The 12,756-nt window shown below is 42.7% G+C and overlaps 1 protein-coding gene across 1 annotated transcript in view; it reads right to left on the minus strand.

Annotated features, from left to right (window-relative positions):
• Positions 1–132: 132 nt before the first annotated feature.
• Positions 133–12,756, minus strand: part of whrna (whirlin a) — a 204,515-nt gene continuing 191,891 nt past the window's right edge. The window contains exons 14-15 of the mRNA XM_041193961.1: positions 2,027–2,149; positions 133–1,033 (exon numbers count right to left, since the gene is read on the minus strand). Coding sequence (XP_041049895.1) covers positions 851–1,033; positions 2,027–2,149 — 306 coding nt within the window. The 3' untranslated portion in view covers positions 133–850. The remainder of the gene's footprint in view (positions 1,034–2,026; positions 2,150–12,756) is intronic.

Genomic DNA, 12,756 nt, shown 5'->3' on the forward strand with positions numbered 1-12,756 from the left:
ATCATTTTATAATTAAGAAGCAAAAGTATTAAAAGAAAATGAAAGAAAAAAAAAAACAATGGTGCCATCATGTTTCTCCAGTGTTTGCAATAGTCTCCAGGAAATTCATCTTTAATTCCTGGGCATTCCTGGACAGTTGGCAACCCTAGAAACTCTCTGAAACTATTGTTTAAGAGACCTTTTGCACTTTGAGAGTGGTAGTGCAAACAGGACATCCGAGTGCAGACAACTCATCAAATAAACCTGGTGAATTCCCTCCAACCCCTACACCACCAACCAGTCACCTCTTCTGCCACCATAGTAGTAGAGTGAGGGAAGAACAATGCTGGAAAGAAGCCACAGAAAAACACAATCTTCACCCAGCCCTCTCTGAGGCCGTCTCAAAGTCTCTATGCTTGGAGTAGTTCCAAATTGTAGTGTGCAGTGAAAATGAACATGTTGGTCTCCTAAGATAGTATTACAGTCTGTAACACTATTCCTGATTCAGGTTAATTAGGAGAATCACTGCATTATTAACTAATTTTTTTTTAGAAAAAGGTACATATCTTACTTGTTATACACAGGCATCATTCAGAAAACTGAAACCAAATGGAAAAATTGAAACCTCAAAACTGGATTCCGCACATGCACAGAGTTACATTTTCTTCTCATTGTGGATTCTACTGAGTAGAACTACTCCAGCCACCAGACAGCATGAGCTCCTCAAGGAAAAATGGTATAAATACTTTATCTGGAGACTCATATTATTTCTTTGTGTCTGTTGTTAAAGCCTGGGGTTTTAATGAGGGTACATTATCTTAGTTTTTTTGAAGATAAGTTCGTTAGGAGCAATGTTCTTCAGCAGTGTTTCCTAAAGTGCTACATTGAATTCTGTTACCAGGAAATCAATGTAATCTGTCTCTTTGGTTTTAAATGCTTCTGCTATTCTTCTTGCAGCTTCTTTGTGTTCTTTTCCACAAAGCGGAATCCCATTGACCTCCAAAATCACATGGCCAACTTTCAACTTCCCACAATTATGTGCTGATCCTCCTCTCTGGAAAATAAGGCAGGGATACATTATTCAGGCAAGTTCATTGATATGCAATCTTTGTCTAATGGGGAAGTCACAAATTTGTCCTTTAAAGAAACTACTAAACTCTTAACGCAGTATGTCTTTTTTGTAAAGAAGTTCCTTTAAATGGCAGAAGATGTTGCTAACAGAATAAAAAGACTAAGATAACACAAATAGCATCACCCATCACCGCCACTCCCCCACCACCCTGCCCATGCAGTTCGATAAATACTATACCGTAAAGTCAATGTTTGTAACTGAAAGATATGTATTTGAGTTCCATGGCAATCTTTGATCCAGATTTGCTTGCTTTAGTTGGATAAGTTCTGAAAACCTTTTTGCACCAAATAATCAGAATCAAAATACTTTAGATCTCCATCATAGGGAGAAACTGGTGTGTTCATTTGTAACCATTCTTCTGGTATCTGGTAGTAAACATTAAGCACTTCCAGGTCTCGTATAGTTCAGACAGACGCTGAGTAAAGCCCTCTCTGCTCTATCCAAGTAGTCCTGAATTTTAACCCATTCAGTCATCATCCACTTGCATAGAGTTAAAATCGGGCCCAATATATGTATCAGTTCTAACCTCAGAAGCACACCAAACTGCTGCAATGTGACTGCATCCATGTGGTTTCCTTTACTGAGCTTGTAAAATTAGTACAAAGTCGTGCAGAACTGATGAGCATATTGGGAGCATGCACTACTCAGGAGTGGTTAAGATGATCCAGACTTCATTGAATATAATGACAAGAAGGTTAACTTTGCATTTGGTTGGCCTAGGGTCAAGCACAAATGCCAGATTTTACAGAATAATGCTCTAGTTTATTGCACCATCCATCCCTAGGGTTTTGTTTTATTGAATGAAATTCAGGGTTGCTTTATATATCCTGTTCTGTGGTTCCTTGCTGAGGGCTATATATAACATCATAAATAGTAAAATGTCAACTTGGCAGCACTCTCTGTCTAATAATTTACCTGTATGGTAACTATTCGGGGTAGTGGCTGGCGAGTGTTAGCTCCTCCTTCGATGGCAATGCCCAGAGTGGGTGCACTTTTAGGGACTCTCACCAACATTGAGGTTGGCTCCAATAAGCCAGGCTGTGACAGGAATCAAAAATTCAACAGTTAGTAAAACGATTATCTGTAATTCACTGAATTCTTCTTTCCTCTGCTCTCAGCTAATATCTAAAGACAGCACGGTCATATATTACTGAAAAATGTATTTTCCAAACTGCTTCTCCATCTTTTATGAAAGTGCCGACTCTTGATAGGTTTCAACTCCACAAGTGCCAGCCTTCCTCTGGTGATTTGCCAGTGGATGTCAGCAGGGCTTTGAACTGGAGTAAGATCCTCATCGACCAAGCCTAGTCCATACATTCAAACTTTCTGGAGAGAACAATTGAATTTTACATTCCGTGGTCTGGGGATGCTCAGCCAAAGTGAACTAACTCGTCGTGAGTGGAGGATCAGACCTACTGGATGATTGGAATATGGAGGAACCAGAAGTGTCCATGGAATGACATTGCAGCTGTTGTGGCAGGATTTTCCCTATGAGTTTCAGGAACAAATGGGGGTATGAAGCCCACCCCTGTGGCGAACAGACATCCAGCTGGGATTTTTCCTGAATTGGCCAATTAGTGGCCAAAAGGTGGGCTCACCGTCCAAATATGGATGGCAGGCAGGACTACAATGCAGGCTGCAACTAGTTGCCTTGTCAGTGAAGTGAGAAAAAGGGTGCTGCTGCCATTTTGAGGTGCCGTCTCTCCAACCTACTAAAGTTTTAAATAAAAAATATAATCGGCAATCGGATCACCATTGTGGAAGGCCTCAGTGTGTGCCTGCAGTGTTGGCCTCCTGGTCTGCTGCGGGGTGCCACCTTCAGGCAGCTACACTCCAAAGCCACTGGCCGGGAAAAGTCCAGCCACTTCTGACACTAGGCCTTAACAGGGCTTGCAAACAATGGAACAGGCTACACCTGGAGCAAAGGGATAAAACTGATGGCCCAAACTTACAAGAAAAGAAGAGCAAGACTTAATGCAGTAATGGTATAGCATGTGTGCTCTGCTCAAAGGCAGGTCCTTGACTGCTGATGCCTCTATCCTGAGATGTTTTCTTGGCAGCTTTTGCCAATGGTGGCTTGTTAGTGCCTTCCACTCTCAGGGTCAGAGAGAGGAGGCTGGTCCCAAGTACACCTCAGCCGGAACATGAATCAAGTGCATGATGTTGGCACTAATCTGAACCACATGCAAGTAATATAGACAACTGAGCTAGCTAGGCCCCCAATGTAAAGAAATACAGGCACATTTTCTCATCAATTATCACTGTTTCCTTATTTTATCATTTTCTACATTCAAAAACAAAAATTCTTCCGTTTGGCAGAGTTAGGCTGTTTTTTTTCTCTTGGGATGTGGGCATCACTGGCTAGGCTAGCATTTGTTGCCATTCCTAATTGCCCTTGAGAAGGTGTTGGTGAGAGGCCGCCTTGAAACGCTGAGGTCCTTGCGGTCTGGGTACACCCACAATGCTGTTAGGAAGATAGATCCAGGATTTTGATCTAGTGGCAGTGAAAGAACAGTGCTATAGCTCCAAGTTAGCCTGGTAAGTGACTTGGTGGGGAACTTGCAGTTGGGGATGTTCCCATGCATCTGCTGCCTTTGTTCTTTTAGGTGGCAGAGATTGTGGGTTTGGAAGGTGCTATTGAAAGAGCCTTGGTGAGTTGCGGCAGTGCATTTTGTGTATGGTACACAGTACTGCCACTGTGCATCGGTGATGGAGGGAGTGAGGGTGGTGGATGGCATGCTGATCAAGCTGGCTGCTTTGTCCTAGATGGTGTCGAGCTTCTTGAATATTCTTGGAGCTGCAGTTATCCAGGCAAGTGGAGAGCACTACATCACACTCCTGACTTGTGTCTTGTGGACAGGCTTTGGGGAGTTAGTTGAGTTACTCAGTTCAAAATTTCCAGCCTCTATCCTTCTCTTGTAGCCACAGTATTTATATGGTTGGCTCAGTTCCGTTTCTGGTCAATGGTAACCCCCAGGCTGTTAATAGTGGGGGGTTCAGCAATGGTAATGCCATTAAATGTCAAAGGGAGATGGTTAGACTCTCTCTTGCCTGGCACTTGTGTGGCATGTTTGTAACTTGCCACTTATCAGCCCAAGTCTTAATGTTGCCTGGATCTTGCTGCATTTGGACATAGACTGCTTCAGCATCTGAGCAGTTGTGAATGGTGCTGAACATTGTGCAATCGTCAGTGAACATTCCCACATCTTAACTTATGATGGAAGGAAGGTCATTGATGAATAATTTGAAGATGCTTGGTCCTAGGACATTACCCTGAGGAACTCCCGCAGTGATGTCCTGGAGTTGAGATGATTGACCTCCAACAACCACAACCATCTTCCTTCATGCTAGGTTTGACACCAACCACTGGAAATTTTTCCTCCCTGATTCCCATTGACTCCAGTTTTGCTAGGGCTCCTTGATGCCACACTCGATCAAATGCTACCTTGTTGTCAAATGCAGTCCATCTCACCTCCCTCTTGAGTTCAGCTCTTTTGTTCATGTTTGGACCAAAGCTGTAATGAGGTCGGGGCTGAGTGGCCCCAGAAGAACCTGTGTTCAGTGAGGAAAGACTCCAGAGTTCCCAGCAATCAGAGCAGTGTCAATTTACTTTTACTTTATAATACCGACTGCCCCATAGCTGCAAAATGGCTGCACATCTCTGTCTCCCAATTAACATAACTTTGGTGCAAACATTTGCTGAAAACTGCAGACACTGAATTTTGTAGCTGTGTGGCTTATATGTTGCTTAATATATTATACTGACAACATAGCCACCATTACTTTGCACCAGTTTGAAGTCCAGCCTTATAATTCAACCACGTAAAGAGTAAGGGAAATCCAATAACTCAGTTCTTTCTCTGAGCATAAAGAGGGATTGAATAACAACAGAATATGTTTTGCCAACATAAATATATAGTCAGCAGTGGTTGTGTAGCACATAGGGGCTTGAGGCTGCATCCTCTGGTTAGTTTTCAACAGTCTAATTGTGGGCTCCCTGATCTCTGTGAAAGTTATTTTTAATCGCACTTGATTAATTCTAAAAAGTGTCATCTCAATCATTTTTCTCATCAATATGCCACGTCTAATTTATAAATTCTGATGATGCACAAGATTTGAACACCAACAAGTTAAAAAAAAAAGACAAATTAATTCTACCACTACTTAGTCTTAAAGGAAATGTTCTAATTGGATTAGGATTAAGCTGTGTCTGTCAAATCTCACAGGAGACATTTGGCTAAATCCTCGTCACACTGTTACGTAAATCTCAACCTGTTGCCAAGCTACGGCTGTTCAAAAGCTGTTTAGAAAGAGATCAGTATTGCAGGAAATATTTAAAACTGGATTCTTTGTATGAACACTTACTTAAAGTGGTCTGACAAGTCTATTGAACCAGGACTACTTTGGTTTTCTGGCTGTGTAGGTGTCACCTTTTCAGGACGATTGATATTTTCCTGGTTCTAATTTATAAATCAAATGTCACCCTGGGCAGTTTGACAAAACCTGTAAAGGGAGAGGTAGCCTACCAAATTACAGAGATAAAAACAAAAAAACTGCGGATGCTGGAAATCCAAAACAAAAACAGAATTACCTGGAAAAACTCAGCAGGTCTGGCAGCATCGGCGGAGAAGAAAAGAGTTGACGTTTCGAGTCCTCATGACCCTTCGACAGAACTTGCGTTCGAGTCCAAGAAAGAGTTGAAAAAAAAACTCTTTCTTGAACTCGAACGCAAGTTCTGTCGAAGGGTCATGAGGACTCGAAATGTCAACTCTTTTCTTCTCCGCCGATGCTGCCAGACCTGCTGAGTTTTTCCAGGTAATTCTGTTTTTGTTTTAGCCTACCAAATTGCCTGGTATACTTTGATTTGTTATACGTGATGCCAGTTTTACTTTGGTTTAAATCTCATGCAGAGAGCTGTGGTGTCACTGGATCTAGCAGATGTCAAAGTCCAAAAACAAGAGTATCCCACTTGGCCAGTTGAACCTGTGCTGTCAACCTATAAACAACAGTGCTATTTTTTAAAATTACACTTCCTCACAAATCCCTACACCGCTCATGGAGATAATTAAAATAATGAAGGTCATTGACAGGTTGGATAGGGTATGAGTTATCTATAATAGAACAGAACAGAATCTTAATACTCCAGCTCAGCTGGTTAAAACCAAATCTAGGAACATCTTCTTCATGTGAAGAACGTGAAATGCACTGCTCCAGAAGCTTGTAGATGCATAGCCACTTGAGGAATTAAATATATATATATTATATATATATATATATATAAATATATATAGAGAGAGAGAGAGAGAGAGAAAGAGAGAGAGAGAGAGATACTTACTATGTAGTGACTACATTTAAAATGTCTTCCTTAGTTGTGAAATGCTTTGAGACATTCTGAGGCTGTGGACTTTGCCTATAAATTTTTTATAAAATTTTCTATAGATTTTGACTTGGAAAATAAATTTATTATGGCTAGTTAAAAGAATGGACAGAAAATAGAGGGTTTTTAGCCCATGAGTTCCTGAGCTATGCCTCATACATGCATTGTTTGCGGTTAGGAGCACCCAAATTGGGAATTAACCCTGAGGATAAAGCCAGGGAACTGCAACTGAACAGATTGAGATGTCATCTCCAGGAAATATAACCCAGTTTAAGGCTGCCTCTCATCATACCTCAGTGCCTCCATCCAAGATATTATTCTGATCAACTGTTACTGGGCTTTCTTCAAGACCGATCTTTGCTCTAAAGGTTTCTGAGTTGTGCCTCTTTCATTTTAAATCTTATATTTCTTCTCACAGTAACCACAAAGAAAACCTGCTAAATGTGTTAAATCTGGCTGCAATTTCCCTGTGACCAAATTTGGTGACTGTGGTAAGTTTACCAATGGCTGAGTGAGACCCATGCTTCTGAGACTAGCAGCTCAAAGACCCACCCACAAGTAAACAACATAAAAAGGTTTACTTTTACTCTGTATAGAACACTTGACCTTTTTTATATTCATTCATGGGAAATGGGCTTTGTTGGCTAGGCCAGCATTTATTGCCTATCCCTAGTTGCCCTTGAGAAGGCGGTGGTGATCTGCTTCCTTGAACCGCTGCAGTTCATGTGCTGTAGGTACAACCACAGTGCTGTTAGGAAGGGAGTTCCAAGATTTTGATTCAGCGACAGTGAAGGAATGGTGATATATTTCCAAGTTAGGATGATGAGTGACTTGGAGGGGAACTTGGTGTTCCCATCTATCTGCTGCCCTTGTACCTAGTTGGTAGTAGTCATGGGTTTGGAAGGTGCTCTATAAGGAGCCTTGGTGAATTCCTGCAGTGCATCTTGTAGATGGTACACACTGCTGCTACTGTGCGTCGGTGATGGAGGGAGTGAATGTTTGTGGATGTGGTGCTAATCAATGTCCTGGACAGTGTTGAGCTTCTTGAGTGTTCCATCACACTCCTGACTTGTGCCTTGCAGATGGTGGACAGGCTTTGGGGAGTCAGGAGGTGAATTACTCGTCACAGGATTCCTAGCGTCTGACCTGCTTTAGTAGCCACAGTATTTACATGGCTAGTCCAGCTCATTTTCTGGTCAATGGTAACCCACAGGATGTTGATAGTGGGGGCTTCAGTGATGGCAATGTCATTGAATGTCAAGGGGCGATGGTCAGATTCTTTCTTGTTGGAGATGGTCATTTCCTGGCACTTGCGTGGCGCAAATGTTACTTGCCGCTTGTCTGCCCAAGCCTGGATATTGTCCAGATCTTGCTGCATTTGGATAAAGACTACTTCAGTATCTGAAGGGTTGCAAATGGTGCTGGAAATTTTGTAATTGTCAGCAAACATCCCCACTCTGACCTTATGATGAAAGGAAGGTCATTGATGAAGCAGTTGAAGATGGTTGGGCCTGGGACACTACCCTGAGGAACTCCTGCGGTGATGTCCTGGAGCTGGGCTTACTGACCTCAAAACAACCACAACCATTTTCCTTTGTGCTGTATATAACTCCAACCAGTGGGGAGTTTTCCCCCTGATTCCCATTGACTCCAGTTTTACTTGGGCTCCTTGATGCTACACTCAGTCAAATGCAGCCTTGATGTCAAGGGCAGTCACTCTCACCTCCCCTAGTTCCTGGAGGCAGCCTCAAAATTGGCATTTTGCGCAGCATTCCTCTTATTATTGCTATGACATCCTTGAATGTTTCAATGGAAGAAACTTTTTGCAGCTATGTCAACAGCCAGCCATGTGTTATAGGAGACCATTAGAAACCATTTGAAACAAGAACAGAAAATGCTGGAAAAACTCAGCAGGTCTGGCAGCATCTGTGGAGAAAGAAACAGAGTTAATGTTTCAAGTCTGTTTGACCCTTCATCAGAGCTGAGGAGAAGCAAAAATGTGATGAAATTTATACTGTTTAAGGAGCGTGGAGCAGAGGAAGCTGGATAGAAGGCCAGCGAAAGGTGGGGACAAAGGAGAGATTGACAAGGATGTCATGAACTAAAGGACAAAGGGAGTGTTAATGGTAGTGGTAAGGGCTAAAAAAAGATGCTGATAGTGGCAAAGAAAAGAAAGCAGAATGTGATAATAGCAGAACAAAGCTTGCATTGTGTGGAAGAACAATATGGAACAAGTAACATATAATCCTTTTGGGGATGGGTTGGGGGGAGGGGGTGGTGGTGGGGAAAAAGGATAGAAAATGGAATAGAAGTGGGGATAAAACCATGGATAAATGAATATAATTAAAAATAAAAATAGATGGATAAAAATTGTAAGAAAAAGGGGGATTAAAAAGGTGAGAACGGGGGTCAAAGCGATCACCCAGTCTGTGTTTGGTCTCCCCAGTGTAGAGGAGACCACATTGGGAGCAGTGAATGCAGTAGATCAAGTTGAAGGAGGTGCAAATGAAGCACTGCTTCACCTGAAAGGAGTGTTTGGGCCCCTGGACAGTGAGGAGGAAGGAGGTAAAGGGGCAGGTGTTGCACCTTCTGCGGTTGCATGGGAAGGTGCCATGGGAAGGGGCTGGGGTGCTGGGGGTGATGGAGGAGTGGACCATGGTGTCCCAAAGGGAATGGTTCTCTATGGAATGCTGATGCGGGGGGTGAGGGTTTGGTGATGACATCATGCTGGAGTTGGCAGAAATGGCGGAGGATGATCTTTTGAATGCAGAGGCTGGTGGGGTGAAAAATGAGGACAAGGGGAACCCCATCATGGTTCTAGGAGGGAGGGGAAGGTGTGAGGGTAGAGGCATGGGAGATGGGTCAGACACAGTTGAGGACCCTGTCAACCACAGTCGGGGGGAACCTCGGTTAAGGAAGGAGGAAGACATGTCAGAAGTGCCATTTGAATATTGATTATAGATAGGCAACAGTAAACAAGAACATGAACATAAATGCTAGTTTTCCTGGAGCACTGCTCTGCCAGAACAGGAACCATTAACAACTCAGCTATTAACTAGGAGAATCTCCACTTTCATCAGGAAATTAGCTATCTAATTTTATAATATAGTCCATCAACAATCAACCAAACTCATTTTGATTAAACGATTTCATAAGCTTTTAGTTGGAATGCTAAGTAAAGGTTCATCAAAAGAGCTCTTTTGGAGGACATAGGATATTGCACAAAGTCAATCCCATATGATGGTGGGTGAAGGGTTGATTAAACGGGATTTATGTTAGTAGAGTGCCATAATGAAAAGTGAAATGACAGAGGAAATCATTAACATGATTGAAAGTGCCTGAGAGTGATTTAAAGTCAGACTAAAGCAGCTCAGGAGAGCACGAAATATGAAATTAATTATAATTGACAATTAGTGCGGGGGGGGTTAATGAGATATAAGAAAGCTGCAACAGAGCTGGCTGGCTTTGTATGTCATCACTTACAGCTCAATTACAACAACTTTAAGCTTGTATGAATAATGTAGAGAAATTGTTATTCCAAGGTTTTAGACAATCATTTGTCATTAAGGCCTAGAAAATTGGTTGCATCATTTTTGGGCACCTAACTCGCAGAGTGCTAACAGCCCCTGACCCGCAGAGTGCTAATAGCCCCTGACCCGCAGAGTGCGAATAGCCCCTGACTCACATAGCGCTTGTAGCCCCTGACCCGCAGAGCGCTAATAGCCCCTGACCGCAGGGTGCTAGTAGCCCCTGACCCGCAGAGTGCTAACAGCCCCTGACCCGCAGAGTGCTAACAGCCCCTGACCCGCAGAGTGCTAATAGCCCCTGACTCACATAGCGCTTGTAGCCCCTGACCCGCAGAGTGCTAATAGCCCCTGACCGCAGGGTGCTAATAGCCCCTGACCCGCAGAGTGCGAATAGCCCCTGACTCACATAGTGCTTGTAGCCCCTGACCCGCAGGGTGCTAGTAGCCCCTGACCCGCAGGGTGCTATTAGCCCCTGACCCGCAGGGTGCTATTAGCCCCTGACCCGCAGAATGCTAATAGCCCCTGACCCGCAGAGTGCTAATAGCCCCTGACCTGCAGAGTGCCAATAGCCCCTGACCTGCAGGGTGCTTGTAGCCCCTGACCCACAGATTGCTAAAAGCCCGCACTCAAGTGAAATGGTCCGGTGAGCCCAGGATTTTGAGCTTCCAAACTCACTCTCATGCAGAAGACTCAGTGATATAAACCCAGGCAAGTTAATGCATCAATCTTCAGGTATGACCCAGGATGTGAAGGATAGTTGACTGGGTTTTGGAGTGTGTTGGTAGTGGAGCAGGGTGCTTACAGAAAGAGCCTGCGGAGGGAGATTGGAGGTCAGAGTTGGGAGTGAGCTGACATGAGACCAGGAATGGTGGTGATTAAGGTGAGTACTAGCCTATTTTTTCATTTTGTGTTGTTTTGCACTAGCTTTCCCAGGAGTAATCTGCACTAGTGCCTCCTGCCTTAAACGCAAACCAAGACTGCAAGAGGAAGCAGAAGCAGGTGTTAAACCCCAAAATTGCATTTGATAATAGTTGTATATCTGCTTCTGATGTGGATAATGGATGTCCATTGTTTGGCCCATCCCAAAATGATATCCAGCATGACTCTCACCAGACTTGTGCATGTGGAGAAGATACCCTTTTGGACAAAAAGTGGCACCTGTAGCTCTGAAAATCCAGACACTGTGGAGCTGAAGTTCCACCACCAAGTGTCCTTTTGGTTTACAGGTTCTGACAGGTTAGTTCTTATTTATGCCTTAAAACACAACAATCATTCTATTACTATGACCATTTTCCTAATCTTTTGGCAGCTTGAACTCATATCATGGCACTGTATTTCCATTCTACAGAGGGAACTCCTGTCTATTTTAATCATCCCTAGTGCTCACTTCCCACGGTCAGCAGGCACTCACCATGCCTCAATTTCATAAAGCCCACCCATTATTGGACCCTTTCATATTGTAATCCAGTCATTGTAGCAGAAATCTAGCACCTCAAATAATTCCCAATTATTTTTCTATATTATGCTCTGTTTTATCTCATACTTTCACCACAAAGCATCATTAGCTTTGTAAGATTTAGCTTTTTGGGCAGCTAACCTGAATTTAACAAGTTGCTTAAATTTAGATTCTTCACACTTCATTGAAACTTCATGATCTATCCTGAACTGTGTGCTTCATTCTCCAACATTAAAAGCCATTCTACCGACTTGAATGTTCAGGTACACAACGTCCCACACTACTCTCATTCAACTGGCCGTGTTAAGAGTATTAAGAATGCCAGGGGACAGTATATGCCCTCCTATTAGTTAGGGAACAGGACTTGGCACAAAGCATTCTCAGAAGAATATGGAGCAACACAACTGATTTTAAACATCCTTGTGCTTGTTTATTGTCAAATTGGATTCCGAAGTTCACACAATAAAGTGAATTTAATAAAGTGAAAGTCCATTTCTAGTCAACATTCTCCCTCTCTCATCTTCTGCTGTCAAATGTTTGCGGAAGGTTGGCCAGTTATTGAGACTCTTTTCAAAAGAATGTATTTCCACTCTGTGGGTAAATGAGTGAACTGGAGCACCATGTGAAGCTCTGTAGAAAGCCAAATCTGGACTGTGAAATGTACTTCTTCAGAGAAGGAGAGCAGCATATCCACGGGACACTCCCTCTCAGAGCAATGCAGAGGTGACATTAGTTTCTAAGTGGGCAACAGGTTTATTTGCAAAAATAAATATTAATTTATTTATATTAAGTTATTTAATTATATAAATAAATATTTGCAATCACAAAATGTCTGCATTCATGCTTACAGCTCAGCTTCCAAAAGCTTCTGAGGTGTCTGTTTACCTTGCTTTGAATCCACACCCAGGCGTAACTAATCAGCCGCCGTGAGCAAAGATCAGTTACCAGGCTTATAATCAAACACAAAACAACGAAACAATTGAACACTACAGATACAACACAAAAGTCTTTAAGATGCATACAGGACTCACTTCATACAAATCCTGACCAGATTTAAGAAAAGGTAGTTTCTGTTGTGTCAGTTGGTAATAGATGCAAAATGATGTGATCCAGAAAATTGAAGCTCTTCCTTTGTCTCTAACATTTTGCATGGGGGACTGTTCCATGCTTTTACAGAGTTTTATATTTCAATTACACTGTAATGGTTAGATGGGAAGATGGGTGTTTGAAAGATGAGATTGAAAGCTGTCAAATGCCAATTCCATGCAAATATATTAATATCTTC

This window comes from Carcharodon carcharias, chromosome 8, assembly GCF_017639515.1.
Source record: "Carcharodon carcharias isolate sCarCar2 chromosome 8, sCarCar2.pri, whole genome shotgun sequence".
In the NCBI taxonomy this organism is placed as follows: Eukaryota; Metazoa; Chordata; class Chondrichthyes; order Lamniformes; family Lamnidae; genus Carcharodon; species Carcharodon carcharias.